This window comes from Pteropus medius, unplaced genomic scaffold (assembly GCF_902729225.1).
Source record: "Pteropus medius unplaced genomic scaffold, Ma_sr-lr_union100, whole genome shotgun sequence".
Classification (NCBI taxonomy): Eukaryota; Metazoa; Chordata; class Mammalia; order Chiroptera; family Pteropodidae; genus Pteropus; species Pteropus medius.
In genome coordinates this window covers 23,004,835-23,022,726 of record NW_024344378.1, presented here as the reverse complement: position 1 = coordinate 23,022,726, position 17,892 = coordinate 23,004,835, and the positions used below count along the sequence as shown (strand labels likewise).

The 17,892-nt window shown below is 47.7% G+C and overlaps 1 protein-coding gene across 7 annotated transcripts in view; it reads right to left on the bottom strand.

Moving 5' to 3' along the window:
- SLIT1 (slit guidance ligand 1) overlaps positions 1 to 17,892 on the bottom strand; it is a 152,442-nt gene that overhangs the window by 16,566 nt on the left and 117,984 nt on the right. For 6 of the 7 annotated variants that reach the window (XM_039871623.1, XM_039871624.1, XM_039871627.1 and 3 more), the window contains 8 exons: positions 17,232 to 17,375; positions 16,733 to 16,899; positions 15,657 to 15,789; positions 13,436 to 13,504; positions 12,252 to 12,323; positions 10,633 to 10,704; positions 9,718 to 9,789; positions 1,858 to 2,021 (listed from right to left, as the gene is read on the bottom strand). In XM_039871623.1, the coding sequence (XP_039727557.1) occupies positions 1,858 to 2,021; positions 9,718 to 9,789; positions 10,633 to 10,704; positions 12,252 to 12,323; positions 13,436 to 13,504; positions 15,657 to 15,789; positions 16,733 to 16,899; positions 17,232 to 17,375 (893 nt within the window). The remainder of the gene's footprint in view (positions 1 to 1,857; positions 2,022 to 9,717; positions 9,790 to 10,632; positions 10,705 to 12,251; positions 12,324 to 13,435; positions 13,505 to 15,656; positions 15,790 to 16,732; positions 16,900 to 17,231; positions 17,376 to 17,892) is intronic. The other variant, XM_039871625.1, reaches the window with a different exon arrangement.

Genomic DNA, 17,892 nt, shown 5'->3' with positions numbered 1-17,892 from the left:
GTAAGGAGGAGGGTGCTGGATAAGGAGCCCCTTACCTTCCCACCCCCAGCGTCCCAGCTCTTGAGAAACAGGTGGTGGGAAGCTCTCTCCCCAAGGAGACCTTTGCCGCTCCCTGTATTTCCTCTGGGTCATGTTCACCCTCCTTTCACAGTCCCCCTCTGCACCCTCCAGAACCTACTCTGTAAAATGGGGTTAACAACAGCCCCTGCCCCAGGGAGCTGTAGGGACTATAAATTTGCTAATCTGCAAAAAGTGCTTAATGGGCTGGAGCTGGACACGTCAGGGGCCTTCCACATGGCAGTCAGGGCGAGGCCATCGGTGTGAGAGCGCTTAAGTCAGCTGACCTTTTCTGATCCCCTCACACCCTTCTGAGGCAACTACCCCCAGCCGTGTCATCTGCTGGTCAGGATGACTCGGGTGGCCACCTTGGCAGAGAGAAGACAGCTCTGTGAGGAGGCCACACTTAGGAGGAAAATATCCATTGGCCTTGAAGTTGTTTCTCTCCAAGGTTGAACGGGGAAGGACCCTGTCCTGTCGCCTCTCCAGCTATGAGCATGACCTTCTCCAGCCCCTCCAGGACTCACTGGTGGCCCTTCCCCTGAACTTGGAGGTGGACAAGGAGCTGGCAGCTAAGCTCCCTAGGCACCTCCTGTGGGGGACATTCGGGCCTCACAAGAATAAACAGTGAGAATAGCCAGCTAACTCAGTTTTCCTCTTAAGACTCCTTAAGTGGAGAAATATCGGTTCTGCTGAAGAGGCATGAGTATGAATAGAAACGGAAACACTTTTTGGTAATAACTGAAATGAAGTGTGAGGGGATTTCTTGGGTACAGGTGGAATTCTGCTTCTTGATCCGGGTGCTGGTTACCTGGGTATGTTCGGTTTGTGAAAATTCAGAGAGTCATTCGCTTACGATCAGTGTACTTTTCTGTTATGTGCGTTGTATTTTAATAAAAAGTTAAAAAACAAAAACAAAAACTTCTCACCGGTACCAATCTCATCTGATTAAATAAATCCTGAGCAAATGTTTCAACCTAAATTGTTGAAATAGCCAACAGCCAATAGCCAAGCCACAGATTGGGCCCCTCTGAGCTATTGTCCCTGTGACAGGATCATGCACCCGGGGTGGCCCAGGGCCTCCTCATTAACCTGTGGCTGTCAGTTTCATTTCTGATGGCGGTGTATGAGCTTGTAGAGGGCAGAGGCCGTGCCCCACAGCCTCCAGTGCACTCCTCCGGCTGTCCCCCAGCACACAAAGCTGGGCCTGGGGCAGCCACTCAGACACCTCCCTCTGCTCAGCAGGGCTCCTGGGGTTTGGGCCGTCAGTCAGTCAATCAATCAATCCCGGAACAAGCATTTATAGATGTCCAGGGCGAGCTGCCTTCAGAGCAAACTACAAACCTCCGATTACGCTCAGGCCCTGTATTTCTGCAAATGTCAGGAGAGTTGCAGCTGCGTCCAGTGGCTCAGGGATTTAAGCTAATTGCTGAGCACAATTCCACCAAAGGGAGGCCTGAGTGCTTACACTGCTGAGAGGCTCGGGGCTTCCAGCAATGCTGCTGCTATTTTTATTTTCCTTATATAACCCCAGGGAAGGATTAAAGCCCTTACTTATAGCCTGAGATTTTCTGCCTGCCTTTTTTCATTCATGTTATGTCAAGATGAGAAGGCAGCCATGCTAACAAGCCACAGGTGCCTCATTCCTGCACCTGACCCTCCCACCCAGCTGGTCACCACAGGGACACAGGAGCATCTGGAAGGCCCAGCCAGGGTTGGGCAGGTCTTGTGGCCACCAACAGTGGGAGGTAGGGACGAAACCCAGTAACCGCCACCCCTTTCTCATGCTCTTGGGCTCACCTTGGCATTCAAACTTCTTGGCAGGCGTGGTAAGGAGCAGCTTGCCCTCCATGTCTGGGGGCCCAGCACAGCGGGCAATACCTGGCTCCTTGTAACCTGTCTTCACCCAGCTGGACAGCCAGCGGAGGTGACAGTCACAGTACAGAGGATTGGCACCAATGGCCCTGGGTCAGAGAACAGAGAGAAGCAGGCATTACAGCTTCATGGGGTCCTTCACCACTGGGCACCTAGGGTGCAGGCCACTAGGCCAGGGGCTGGCAAAAATCCTAACAGCCCCATTTCAAGAGCGTGTACTGTGGTTTCAAGCACAGTTTCAAGCCCTTCATATGTGTTACCTTACTTGGTCCTCACCACACCCTTCTCTCCCCATATTACACATTGAAACTGAGGCTCAAAAAGATGAAAGCGTTTGCCTAGGATGGCACAGAAAAAGGGGGTAGGTGGGATTTGAACTCGTGCTGTTGAGGCCAGAGCCTCTGAATTCACTACCTCCAGAATGCACAGGGGAGAAAGGAACCAACACCTTTTGGACAGCTGCTTTTCCCACAGGAATGCATCTAACCCTCTCACTAGCTCCACAGTGTAAGTTTTTTTTTTCTTTCTGTCTCAAAGATGTGGAAACTGAGCCCCATGTAGAATAAGTAATTTCCTTGAGGTCACACAACTAGTGAAGGCCTGTCCCTGGATCCAGACCCAGAGCTGTCTGACTCGGAAGCTCTACCCTCTAATTTTTCTTTTTCACTTTTAATTAAACGAGGAGCACATAAATGCATTCTCATCGTAAAGCACTTTCAAACATCGCAGACCAAGGTCTTCCCCTCACACGACATTGTGAAGGTACTAAATGCCACTGAATGGTACACATAAAAATGGTTCATTTTACATTACGTGAATTCTACCTCGATTTTTTTTAAAGGTACATTCCTATGTCACTGATGGGAACGCAGAATGGAATAACGCCGATGGAGGGGAATTTTATGGCTTCTATCAAATTACCAGTGCAGTTGCTTTTGACCCAGCAATTCCATTTCCGGGAGTTTATCTCACAGATATACCTGCAGAAGTGCATAAAGACATCCGTCCGATCATATTGATGGCAGCATCGTTTGTCATCAGAACACTGGAAGCCCCCAGTGTTCATCCATGGGGAGGGGTTAAATAAATTACAATGCAAACATGCTACAAAGAAAAAGCCTACACTCACTGCAACTGCCAACCACAGAAGGACATAGTCACCACACTTCGGTGTGTGGCCTTCCAGTCTTTCCCCATATTTACACGTATGTTTCTTCCCCACGAATCAAGTCCATCCACCGCACGTCATTACTGAGCAGCTTGCTTTTTGTCACTAAATAGCCCATCTTAGAGATCTTTCCAGAGCAGCATACGTCGATCCACCTCACTTTGTCACACTGCTCCATGGCATCCCAAAGAATGGGTGCCTCACAGGTTACCGAGCAATTTCCCTATCGCCAGAGAGTCCGCTCATTTCCAATGGCAGTCAGCATTCTTGTACATGCCTCTTTGTGAGGTGTGCGCATTTCTCTAGAACAGACACCTAGAAGTTGGGTTCAGGTTGTAGAGGAAGCACATGGAAAAAAATGTGAACAGCTGCCGTCCAAAAAAGGTCGTATGGACTTATACTCACCAGCAGTGTAAGGCCACGCCTGCTCCCTCACATACCCACCCCAGCACTGTGCACATCCAGCCTCTTAATGCTTTACCAATCTAACACACAAGCTCATAATCTCCTACACCACAGTGAGAGACTGAGAGATGAACAAGACATGGCTTTGAGGGCATGAAGGGGGCAGAGTTCATTGATCCAGCAAATAGAAGAGTCAGAGCCTTGTGCCTGACCTTCTTTTATATTATTTTGAATAGCATTATTTTGAAAATGTAAGGCCGTATAAGGTACATGAGAATGAGCGCATTCGTTAAGAAACCCGTGGATGCACTGCCATTTTCCACCTGTTTCTGGACCATACAGAGGAAGTGGTTCCCCTTGAGATGTGTGCAGTCTGACGAAAGCAGCAGCAACTCTGAGCAGGAATTCCCAAAAATAGCACAGCTGATGACTGTGCGAGCTTATAAAGCAGGCTGAGCAAGACTTGGACTCTGGCCTCAGTGCAGCTGCTCACTGCCCCGGCGACTCTGAGCGGCTCACTTTACATCTCTGGGGCTCACTTTATGACTCAATGAAGAGCTTGCAATCTGGGGTGAAGAGAGGGAGACAAGTACATTTAACCTAAAATGGGCGCTGAGGGAATAATTCAGCTTGGAAAAGAAAGCCAGTCCAACCTCAACACGTATTTAAAATTTTTCTGTCCTGATTTGCTGACAGCACCCATCCTGGCTAATGGGACAGGAGACACTTTCCTTTTGCCACTGAAGAGAACCAGGGTTTCTCACAGGTAAAGGGAGTCAGATGCTTTGTACCTTTAAAGCTCAGTGTGTTAAAATAATAATAATAATAATAATAATAATAATAATAAAGTGTGAGTTAATGTAATTATGTTATTCATACAATAAATACAGAATTTATTTTAAAATATTTTTTGTAGTATACTGCAGGAGTGTGGTCTGGTAATGAGCCCAAGTTTAAAGTTTATGATGAGAATGGCTGCTTTTTTCAGTCCTGTAGCTCACTTACAGAATATGCCAAAAAAACTAAATCTGTGGCCATTGTGAATGTGGAGGCCCTTGACATGTTGTAGGACTATCCCAATTCCCAAATCCTACATATATTCGCCCATAAATGGCAGCAAAGTTGCACCTCAAATATAAGTGTCTCCTTCCGACTCTTAATATAAAAAAGAATAAAGAATAATGAAAACTACCAAAGTCAATAAAAAGCTATTCAAAACTCTTAAATTCTGGCTTGACCGTTATGTTTTCCTTGTTTCTATATAGAGCAGACTCTGAGCCACACCCGAACTCAATATTTCAAACTTTAATTTATCCAAAGGCCGAGTTCTTGTGGCTATTTCAGTAGTACTAGTAGTTCACGTTCACCTGGGGACCATTTTTCCAACAAAAACTCCTGTGGGAGAGTGGAGAGCCACAGGTGCCGTGGTGGGGACGGTAGCCAGGCCACTTGTCAGACCAAAAGGACTATGGATTCAGTCCCCATCACAAGTATAAATAACTCAGTGTTGTTGACCTTCGGTGAAACAGTAGATATTAGGTGTGTTCGTGCCAAGACCCTGCCGAGCTTCTATTAATGTAACTGGGACCAAATAGCTTTCCTGTGGCTATTTCACAGAGGTGCCAACTGTAGAGTTTAGCATATACTAAAACTTCAAAACCTCCTTCGCCTGAGCTATACCTCCTCTGCCCATCCTCCTCCCAGGCAATTTATTCATTGCATCACTGTCTCCTCCTAGTGGACTGAAGCTTCTTGAGAGTAGGAACCACAAAATCTCCCGCTGGGCCTGACAGTGATGGGCAACTGGAAACGTTTGCTGAATGAATGAATGCCTGCCCCAAAGCACGAGAAATGGAAACCTCAATATGAAAGCAAAGGAAATTCAAAAAGAGAAGAATCAACTATCACCCCATAAAACGTAACTAAATTATCATGCATTCCCTTCCAGTTCTTGTGTTCATATATATACATCTTTGAAATCAGAGTGTACCATCTTCTTTATTCTGTATTTTCATTGAATAAATTACAGCTCCTTAATTGTCATAATCAACTACTTGCTGTTCTGTCATATGGGCATGATTTACTTACTCATTCCGTATTTACTTTTTATACCGAATCCTTAATCAATTCAGAAATCTAGCTTTCCAGGGTGTAGCAGATTAGAGGCAACAAAATGCCAGACTATAGAAATGAAGAATGATGTCGGAGAACTTGGCACAGGATCTGGTGCACAGTAAACATTTACGGATGGATGGATGGATGGATGGATGGACAGTCAAACGGATGACAGATAAGCTAACTGCAAAGTAAATGTAAAAGTAAACAGCAGCAGACAGATATGCAGGGTATTGAAGCCCAGAGCAGTGATGAGTGCTCACAATCGTTATGGCATTTTAGAACCACAACGGACATTAGACATAACCTTTGTACAGGTGAGAACAAGGACCTAATGCCCCATGTCCTGATTCCTAATCTAGAGTTCAAGGGGTTTAAAATGGCAGACCTCACTCTCAACCATGCCCTTGGCCCGCCTACCCCTCTTGCACACTGCCAGTATGGAACAGAGATCCAGGTCAGAGGCACAGTAAGAACAGAGGGCATCTCCAGGAAATGAAACAGGAACACTAGATGCTAATTCTTGGGCAACTCCTAACGTGCAACAGAGCCACAAGTGCACCCCTCCCTTTGGACTGCATGTGGCCTTTGTGAAGCCCCAAGTGAATACGGTGAATCCATATTGACACCTTGTACATGCTCAGAAATCCTTAGGGAATACGTGTGTGCACATACACGTGTATTTCATCAGTATTGCATGTTCACACACCTGAATGAATACAAGTGTGTGTCCATTTCCCAGGCTACTGCCTCGTTCCCTTTAAAACTGAGCCTAAAGGACAGAGTTTGTTCACAAGGTTGCTTCATAATAATGGAAGATTTCTTTCACATAGACATCTTGTAGACAAATGGGGCTTAGATGTAATTAACAAACACATCTAATCAGTAATGCCCATGCCCTGTTCTACGATTACCGCTTAATCTTTACTTATTGGTTTATTTCTTACAAATTGGATCTGGCTTCTGGCCTGATGTTACTGTTCTTCTGAGAAAGACTGAATTCGTAGATAGGTGTGGGTTCAAAATTTGTTTTTGCAGTTTTGATTTTTAGTTTGTCCAAAACATACGTTGTTTTTTCATCTCTCATTTGAAAAACAAAGCCTCTAGATTTTGAGTGAGAGATAAGGTCAAAAAGTACTTGGATATTGTTCAGTTTTCATGGGGAAGAAGTGCAACTGTATATTTAAACCCAAGCATAAGAGATACACAAAAGAGGAATCCAAATGCGGGAATGTCGGACCAGATGCTTCAAAAGGCCTTGCCCGGCAAAGTAGAGAACTGAAGCAGACACTTGGCACAGCCTAGGGGTAAGCAAAGGAGGCCGCATGGGCTCAGAACAGTAGCAAAACTGAGCATCAAACGTAGACAAGCACAGACGCTCTCTGGAGAGAAGCATCTCTACTTTGGGTCCCCAGAACTTCTAACATCAGCAAAGAAAAAATGCGCTCACAACCAAAAATCACCAAACACAGATGGAAACAAGCTCCTGTGAATGGAAGTCACCAGGAGCAATGAACAGCACTGTCCCTGTCTTGCCTTTTTCCAGAGTCACCATCTCCAGCCAGGCTCCCTCCTGCCTCACCGCATCCTGTGTAGCCTCCACATATCACCATGGCTTTCCAGGAATGTTCTACAGTTTAATTTCTCCACAGTTCTCTTCTATCTATAGAATAAAGGCCCTTCGCAATGGAATTCCAGTGTCCATTTCCAGACTGATCTCTTCCCACCTCACACTCCTCCACCCAACCAAATCCCCTATATCCTATGCTGGACAGCATAGCATCCTTGAATACGTCATTTACTTTCTTGCCTCTACACCTTTGCACACTCTGTTCCCTCTTCCTAGAATGCCCTTCCCCATCTTTTCCAAATGGCAAATTCCTTGTCCTTTTCTAATGGCAACACAAGTGGCACCTCCTCTGTGTTGCTCCTCAGAGTTCTCCAGAGTTAGTAGCTGCTGCCTTTGAATTCATTTTATCATATCCCAGATGGTCACAGAGGGCAGAAACCTTGTGTTAGCAAATTCTTCAGCACTTGACTCACTGTGGTTACTTAGGACATATTTATTGAGGCAATAAAGAATAAATAAAGAGCTTTGGAATCAGACACACCTAAGCTCAAATCCTGTCTTTGTCATTTCTTACCTTTATGACCTAGGGAAGCTGCTTAGCTTTTCAGAAACTGGGACTGAAAAATGGAAATAATAAACCCTACCACCTAGGACAGAGCCCTCACCCCTTCCACTCCCGAGGCAGATGTCGCTAATTGGTCATTGCACTCTCCCCACTGAGTACACGCTGGCCCTGGAATCTTCAATGTGGGCTCGAGACGGCTCCTGTCAAATCTGTTCAGCTAGCGCACAGCACAATATCAAATTCTCATTTTGGTCATGGAGTAAATGAGGCGCCACAAATAAAGTGTTCACATGTAGCAAAGTATTTGTCCCAAGCAGATCCTCCATGAACGGCACTTGTTGCTATATTATTTCTTCAAGTCTAAGATTGTTAGATGCACCATCGTTTTCCCATGCTTTAGGAGGGGTGGAGAAATATTTCTATACTAAATATACAGATCATTTGTTATATGCCTTCTAATTTCAGAGATTAAAATGTGGAAAAGGTAAGTCTTAGAACTGAGTAAATCCAGTGAGATTGTTGAATGAATGAACTTCAAGTGGAGCTGCTGGGGACCCAAAAGACTCTCTGACTGGGTTGGGCCTGCCCACTCAGGCCCTGGGCCCTTGGGTGTGGGGCAGAGAACAAGAGGATGTGGTGACACCCAGGGTCCCAGCTTCAGTGCACATGGCCTGAACACTGCCTTGCCCTGTAGCTGAGGCTCGAGGAGAGAATGCACTGCACCTGGCCCCACCTCCAGAATTAGCCCACTGTTTTTTTCATTTCTTCACTTTTGTTGTGGTAAAATACATATAACGTAAAATTTGCCATTTGGACCATCTTAAGTGTACAATCCAGTGGCATCAATTACATTCACAACGTTGAGCACCTATCACCACTATCTAGTTCCAAAACCTTTTCATCACCCTAAACAGAAACTCTACCATTAAACAAAAATTCTCCATTACCCATCTCACCTGGCAACCACCATTCTCCTTTTTGTAGGTATGAATTGTACTATTCTGGAGACCTCGTATAAGTGGAATCATGCAATATTTGTCCTTTTATGTCTGAGTTATTTCTCTTTGCATGTCTTCAAGGTTCGTCTATGTTGTAGCGTGTGTCAGAACTTCATTCTTTTTTAAGGCTGAATAATATCCTATTGTATGTGTGTGCGTATATATATATATATGCATACAATGGGATATTTTATATATATACACACCACATTTTGTTTATCCATCCATCTGCCGATGGACACTTGGGTTGTTTTTGCTTTTTGGCAATTGTGTGAATAATGCTGCTATGAACATGGGTGTACAAATATCTGTTTGAGTCCCTGCTTTCAAGTCTTTTGGGTATATACTTAGGAATGGAATCGTTGGATCATATGGTAATTCTAGGTTTAGTTTTCTGAAGAATCGTGTGCGCTGCTTTTTAAAGATTCTCATGGCACTGCCAGCTAAATGGTTTTGGATGTGATTCTACATTCAATTATACACTTCTTGGGGGCAGTAAATTTCTGGAGCTTACTCCTCACCATGTGAAGTCAGAGGCACAATGCTGATGTCCTTAAGAGCATGTGCTTTCAAGACGGCAGACTCAGCCCTTACCAGCTATGCAACTTTGGGTGAGTTTCTCACATTTTCTGGGCCTGTTTCCTCACGTGTAAAATGGGAACGACAGAAGCTATATTGTAGGATTACTGTGAGAATTAAATTAGCTCATGAAGGCAAAGTGCTTAGCAACCAATAAATGGCCATTATTACTTTTACTACTGCCTGTGAAGAATTGTTTTAAATTCCATTGTTGCGACTGAGGAAATCTTGGATGTGTACAAGTCTGGGGAGGAGCACTTGAAGTTCACAAACTAAATTAGTTTCAGGGTCAAAGCAGCAAACTCTGACAGTCTCAGGAGGTGGGATCCTCTTTCTTGGAATCCAAATTCTGTTTAAATTCAAAGAATGGGGCAGAGTTACTTACAGGTGAGACAAGGAGGTCACGTCTGCGAAGATGCCCTCCGGAAGGGTGGCGATGTCATTGCCATGCAGGGACCTGAGGAGAGAAGAGGCTGTTGGTGCCCCATGCAGAGAAGTAAGAACTGAGGGAGGCACACGTATGGCCCTCTGTGAAGACAGGCATTGCGCTTACCCTTCAGATGCCTCCATCAGTGCTGTGGGTGGGGTGGCCCCCGGCTCAGAGACAGACCCTGCCCCACTGGCCACAGGCAGAGGAGAGGGAGCCCTTAATGATCCAAGCAGCCCACACTTCCCCTCAGCCCTCCTGGAGGGCTCTGTTTTTTGCCGTTGTAATGAACTCAAGCGCTATTTCCGTTTACATGACAAATATGAAACATGCGAAGCCAGGAGCCTGAGATGTAGGCTTCTCCTTGGTAAGGAAATTAATGCACAAGCCATAGTTTGGGGATAAAAAATGTCACTTTGGGGGAGGGGGGCAGGCTGGAGATTGCTGTCAGAGAATTCATGCATGGATACACGAGGGGCCATCATAACAGGCGTGACAGAGGGCTTTGATCACAGGGCAAAAACCTTGCAGTGGGAATTTTTAGAAAAGGATTTTTAGTCTCTTGCAACACTCGCCATCTGAACTGGAGATTCACATGCAAATGAGGGGCTACCTTACCTTGGATGCCCCCTCCCCACCACACACACTGCAAACACAACTCGGGGCAGACGGCAAGCCCCACTTATCAGCTAGTTTCCCATTTGCTCCTCAGCCTCAGTTAGGGGCTTGAATGAGAGTGGACTGGCCTCCCCCCCTTTGAACACAGTTGGCTCTGCCGGGGTCCCAGACGTGGGGACACTGCAGCCCAGCAGGTGGGTGTCAGGGCCCTCAGAGGGGCAGATTACCCTGCAGGAAAGAAGAGTGGAGACTTACAGCAGCCGCAGGGAGCGCAGCCCCTGGAAGGCCAGAGGAGGGATGCACTGCAGGGCGTTGTAGCTGAGGATCCTGCGGGAAGGAAGGAGGGACGGGGCAGACTGGTGGCTGCCTGGGGTTGCGGGGCTGGGGCGGGGATTATCAAGGGGCGCAAGGAAACTTCTGGGGATGATGGAACTGGTCACTATCTTGATTATGGTGATGGCTCCATGGTGTGAACATAAGTCAAAACATATCAAAATTGTAGATGTTAAGTATGTGCAGTTTATTGTACGTTAATTGTACCACACTAAAGCTATTTTAAAAATGATAACAAGAGAAAGGAGATGCTTCTGTCACGGAAAGGGGCTGTTTCCCCTGCAGCTGCCAGGCTCGCTTAGATCAGGATTTCTCAGCCTCTGCGCTGTTGACAGTTCTTTGTTGGGGGTCTGTCCTGTGCACTGTAGGATGTTTAACAGTTTCCCTGGCCTCTGTGTACCAGAAATTGGTAGTTCCCTCTGCCCTCCTCTAGCTAGGACAACTAAAAATGTTTCAGAGATCGCCAAGTGTCCCCTGGAGGGCAGAATCGCCCCTGGTTGAGAACTACTGCCTAGACTGTGGCAGCTTCACACAGGCTCATGAAGACTCTGAAGCAGGAACCCACTGACCAGTAGACTCTGGGGCAGATAAGTGCAGGTGGGTGGAACCTGCACTTCAAGGCGTCAGGCCCACATTCTGCTCCTGGGGGCTGACCGGTTCAGGACCCCATTTTCTGACTGCAGTAGAACCTAAGGAAAAATTCTGAAGTTCTTGGCACATTATCCGTAAAAAGAGGTGTTGGGAAGGCAAGTGAGATATACACTCTTAAGCTCCAGGAAATACAAGGAATGCTCGTTAATGCTTTCTTGGAGTATAATTAAAGCAATCATTAAAATATCTTAGAATATGGGAACAAAGGTGTTCAGAGGGTCATTGTTTACAATAGTCCAAACTGGAAAAAAAAAACCCAAATCCATCAACAGTAGAATGGATCAGGTAAGCATGGCACATTCCTACAAGGAATATTATACAGCAGTGAATGAACAGAACACAGCTTTACACAACATGAGTGCATCTCACAAACATCATGGTAAATAAAAGGAGCCAGATATAAAAGAATATATTCTGTATGATGCAATTTATATAAGGTTAAAAAGAAAAAATAGGAAAAATTAAACTTCATTGTGTAAAAATGTATTTGTAGACGGCAACACTATAAAGGCCGAAGAAGTGATCATAAAAGTGAGGGTAGGGGCTGCCTCTGATGGGAGAGGAAGGAATAAGGATCAAGAAGAGACGGGGGACTTTGGGGGCACTATCTGTGCTCCAATTCTTTGCTTTAGGTATCTACGCATGTGTGCTACCTTTATGATTATTTGTTAAACTGTACATTTATATTTTTTGCACTTTTCCATATATTATGCTATATTTCACAATTAAAAAAAAAATGTTTTTTAAAAGTCTTTTCAGCTGGCAGGCCCTGGTGAATTTCCTGTCAGGTGAGGAAGTCTGCATGTGATACTTGTCAGGGACCAGGGCTTGGGGAAAGTCTCATCGGCCACAGCACGTGCCCTCCCTTACTTCCCCCCACTGGGACTCACAGAGTGGTCAGCTGGCTCATGTTGGTGAAGGAGGAATTGCTTAAGGAGCTGATCTTGTTGTTACTTAGGTCCCTGAAAAAGACAAAATCCCCCAACCGAAGGTTTCATAGTATGAAGTGGCCCGGCATTAGCCCTCTGGTCCCCCTTTCCCTCTCAAGTGCATCTGAGCCGCTAGTGGCACCCTTTCCATCAGAGCAAAAAGGTGCCTTATATCTCCTGACACTATGCAACCTGTCAACTCCCCCCACACACACACACTGGAACAGTCAAAACACATTTACTAGATTACTAGCAAAGACAGATAAACTGGAGCTTCAAAATTCTGTAAGCCAGTGCTGCTCAAAGTAGCCAGTCCCTGAACTGAACTTGCCACCACAAGGGACTTGTGCCAAAATGCAATCACCTATGACACTAAACACACACGACTTACTATAGCTAACCATTTTTTTTTTCATAGCAACGCTTTCTCAATGAAGGAAGTTGTCATGTTGATTTGCATTCTGGCATAAGTTTCTTATCTAACTGTAGACCCATCACAAACAGTCCTCAGGCTGCGGCTGGTCCACAGACCACACTTAGAGCAGTGCTGCTCCAAGCCACACTAAGATGGAATATTCTCTGAATCTCTTTTTGGTTGAATCTGGCCAATGAGCAGATAAAGACAACTGAAGTGAGGTGTTCATTAGGCTGGAGGGATAAGAGGAGTCGAACTTATTCTGAGGCGTATTTCGTACATGCTCATGACATGGAAAGGGTCAAAGGTGGAACTAACAGAAAAGCAGATGTTAGCCTAAAGAGAAACTTCTTCATTTCCTATTTGGTTTGGGGGCAAAAGCTGGACTAATTTGCCATCCAACTTTTGCAAGGCTGACCGCATTAACAACTGTCAACCTAGAGGGAGGCTTGGGGACATGGGGTGGGCAGAAGCAGGGGCCAGCCCAAGGGAGCCTGAAACAATGCAATCCCTAAGCATGGCCACTAGGTGGCAAGACAACTCTATGCACAAATGTTCTCAGAGGGAAAGGGTGAAATTAAAAAACAAAAAACAAACAAACAAAAAAACAACACCAGGATCAGCCTTAAGTGGAGAATTTCTAGAAAGCTTGAGCCACAACAGTCAGATGCCAATGGCCCTCCTGTCCTCTGAGGCTAGTCTGGGATCCTCAAGCCGCCTGGATACTCACACGAGCTGCAGGTACTTGAAGGTGGACAGCTGTCCCGGAACCAGGGTGAATTGGTTCCCGTCCAGGTAGCTACAGGTGAGAACACAGTAGTTAATGCACCATCACTGCCTCTGGCAGTGCTCGCGCTGTGAGAACCTCCCTCTGCAGCCAGGGACTTCTCACTCATTTCCCTCCTACCTGCAGACCATACAACAGCCCAGAACTGCTAATCAGAGGACAAAATGCATTAATTCCTTAGGCTATTTGGATAGGTGCCACCCAAAAAACTTGGTAAAAGCCACTGAGATATGAAGCCTCCCTTGGCTCCCTTCCTGCTGCCCTGCCTTGCCCTCTCAGCCTTCTCCCTGTCAGACCTTCTACCCAGGTCTGAATCCTGAGCCCCCTCCCCTTTCCTCTCTGCTCTGCAATTTTCCTGGCCAAATGGATCTAATTTGCATGTTAATACCTCTCAGGACCACCTGCCAGGCCCCTCACCAGCTACCAGGCCTCCTCTCCGCCTGACGGCAAGGTGTGTGAGGTCCATCCCATGCAAGCCCCAGACTCAAACATGCCCAAACCTGAGCTCTTTGTTTTCACTGCCAAACTGGCTCCCCCTGACTCCATCAGCATCACATTCCATGTCCTAACCACCCAAGCTCCGGGCCCTGATGGTGATTCTCCAGCTCCCCCTGCAGCCAGTCCTGTGACTACTGGCTTCGCCCACCCACTGATGTCTCATCATCACTCCCATTCTCACATCACCCCTGACTGAAAACCATCACCCATGGCTGGGTTCCCGTGCAGCCTCCTCTGTTCTTCCTTCTGGGACCCACTATACACACTGCCACCCAAGACATTGTCCTTAAAGCCAAGCCCAACAAAATTTCTCCTAAAACTTCCCCAGGCTCCCCATGTCTACAGGATAGAGCTTGGTATTCAAGGTGTGAACGTGCCCTCCCCTTCCCCCCATCCCGCGCCCCCACCAGCCATCCTTGCTAAGCAGTAATCCGAACACTGGGAACCAAAGTCTCAGCTGGGCTCCCTGCCCAGGACCTCCACCAACTAGAGCCCTCGAGATAGCTCCTTCACACCCCAAAGATCCAGAGAGCAGCTGCATCAGGGCTGTACTCAACCTGACCCATCACTGTACAAGGTGACTTCCCACCCATCTCATTTGATCCTCTCAGTAGCCCTTCGATACACGCAGGTAGCCCCATTTTACAGCTGAGGAAACTGAGGCTTAGAGAAGTCAGGTAACTTTCAGCCTCCTCAGTCAAAGAAGACAGTCTGTCTCGCCTGTTCCATTATTCTGAGGGTTGCTATGAGGCACCAAGGAGAAAACCGGGACTCTAACATTGTGACCAAAAAAATGAGCAGGTGACACGGTAGGCGAGTCATAGGACAAGGACTGCAGTGGTTGATAGGCTTGTGAAGAAATAGCCAACCTCATTGGTAATGAAAGAAATAAAATGAAAACCTCATGCACTCCCCACGGGACAAAGAAAAGCTTGGCTATGGAGAGCAGGAGACCAATCCAAGGGACAGGAAGAGTCGGGGACTGACCAAACTCTTTCATTTGGAGGTGTCTGTCAAAGAAGCCCAGCTCTCCATCCCTCTGTCTGTCATACACATGTAAGTCCACACCTCCACATGAGTTCAGGTACCAAACCCAAATGAACAAAGATTATAGACCATGACACCCAGTGTCAATAGGAGGGCAGGCAGGCCATTTCCACACGAGGCTAATAGGAGTACAAAGGACACAACTCTTCCGGGAGGCCACCAGGCTAAAGGCGGCAGGGTGCTAACAATGCACTGCTCTTTGACTAGCAGTCTCACTGAAGGGACACGCACCTCAGTGTTCTTTATGATAGTAAAAAATTGGGAACAACTAGACTATCCAACAAAAGGATTTGTTACGTAGATCATAGTAGATTCATGTGGTGGAATATTACGTGGCCAATAAAAATAACTTTCGTGAGAGTTTTCATTGCAGAGCAGAATGCTCATGAGATGATGTGAAGTGGAATAAATAATGTTATTTCTTATTTTAAAGGCGGAGCTTAGTTTAGAGGGATGAAGCACTTGCCATGGGTGAGTCGCGCCATCAGGTGAATCAAAGAGAAGTTCAAAGCCTCCTTGGCACCAGTGTCTCCTTCAAAGCCCTAACTCCAAGCTGCTAGTCAGCTAATATCTGGTTTTGGTCACCTTCTCCTCCTGACACCAGGCTTTGGCTACTCACAGTTCTGTGACATTCTTGGGGACGCCCTTGGGCAGGGCCTGGAGGTGCTTGTTGCTGCATCGGACCACAGTGTCCAGGCAGGCGCATTCCTGGGGGCACTGTGGGCGGGGCAGGCAGCCCCCCTCCTCCTGGCCTGGGGAGGAAAACACAGGCCTTCTTAGGGTTTCCTGCAGCCAGGGCCCTGCTGCAGGGTGTCTGGAAACAGACACCCGTCTCTGACACTCCCTCATGCACTAGTAAGTCTTCTCTTGGCTACACCCTTCCCCACCAGGGACAAAGCCCCTTGGACCTGTTCTGAGGTTAATGTAGGTCTTGGGTCAATCTCTTCTGCCGCAGATCCAAAGTGGACCCAGGCACAGCAGAGGAGGAGGATGGCAGCCACACCATTTCTTGAGCACCTACTATGTGTTGGACACTGTATCAAACACAGTCTCCTTAACGGTGCAGTAAGGGCGCCACTCTCACCCCTAGAATGCAAGCAGCATGAGGATAGAGACCTGTGTCTCTTCTTTGTTCAACTGAAGGAGCTTAGTATACCTAGAGCGGGCCCTGGCACATAGTACTCCTCAAAATAGGTCAGTTAAGCAAATGGATTTCTGTTTTACTGAGAGCTAGAGAGCTTAAATAACTTGCTCAGGACAGAAGACTGGTCAGAGGCAATGTGGGGTCTGTACCCACTGCATATTCTGGACAGGGTGAACCCATCAGTCTGCAGCACTGAGGAACAGCCAGGAGGCAGGTCTCTGAATTAAACAAACTTACATAAAGAAAATACACTAAAATGTTAATTGTGATTTTTCTCTGAGTGACAGGCTAATAGGTAATGTTTATGTCCTTTTATCTATATTTTCCCACTTTTTAAAACAATAAGCCATAATTGCACTTATAATCACACAAAGACACCACCAAGTGGGCCTCCTTGCTCCTCACCCCCTCCCCATCAACAGCGCCTCCCTCCCGTCAGGGGCATGTCACAGGGCATTGCCCGCCTACTCTGCATGCCCATGGCCTGGCCCAGCTCACCCTCTCCCCTCCCGCCCGGGGTTTGGGGGAGGGGAGGGGCGGGCACGAGTTACCTTCCTCACACCTGAAGTCAGGGAAGGCCACGTCCTGCAGGGGAATCTGCCGCAGGAAGTCTGGGTTCTGGCATCGCGGGTTCCCCGTCACGATCTTCCTCTTCCGCAGCCAGTCGCCCAGCCAGGCCAGCTGGCAGTTGCAGTTGAAAGGGTTGGCCAGAAGGTTCCTGGAAGACGTGGGTGTGTGATCGTGAAGACACTCTGCTAGTCTCGCAGCAAAGCACTCTCTTGCCATCCACGGACTGTCCGCACGACCGCCAACACTCTCCCAGACAACCAACCAGAAGGCACTGTCCCAATGTGGCAGGACCCACTGTCCCAACGTGGCAGGACCCACGTATCAACAAACCATGGGGACCCAACCATCCCTCGAGTTTGTCCTTTAAAGCCCCCACTGAGAAGGCCACGCCCTTGAGATCGCAGGTGGGTGAGGTTCCTGGGTGCAGATGGTTGGCGCCAGAGCCCCAGCCCCCACTGTCTGACGGCCGGCCAGACTTACAGCGTGGAGAGGGCCTGCAGGGTGTCGAAGGCTCCGGGGGAGATGGTGGCGATCTGGTTGTCGTAAAGCGAGAGGAGGCGGACGTTGCGCAGGCCCGCGAAGCTGTCGTTGTGGATGCAGCTGACGCGGTTGCTCCTCAGCATGCTGGGAGGGGGTGGGGAGGACGAAAAAGCTGTACCCTTCGGCCAAATGCCTGCGCTGTGCTTTGCGGCCACCGGCCAGTTCACAGATTCTTCCCCAGAGGCACTGAGCCACGGGGAGCAGAAGCACAGCCAGCATCCCTGGCGCCGGGCTCCACGGCATATACCCTCCCTGCCTCTAGATGCCCTCCTCTGCCTCCTGCCCACACGGCCCGCCGGCCACCGCCTTCACTCCCTGGATGCCCAGTGCCTCCCGGCCACACTCCGGGTCAACACCCGAGAGGCTTTCCTACGGTCATGTCGTTCTCCAGCCTAAAGCCCACAGTGGCTTCCAAACTGCCCACAGAATCACGTTTAAACTCTTTTCTATGACTTTTGGGAGCCCGTCCAACCCGGCCCCAGACCAGCACCTTCCCACCTCCCCAGACTCCTTTATCCTCCAGGTGTGCGGCTGGAGCCTGCATCACCACACCTTCCCCCAGCTATGATTTCTTTCTAGTAGGACCTTCTTCTTCATTCAT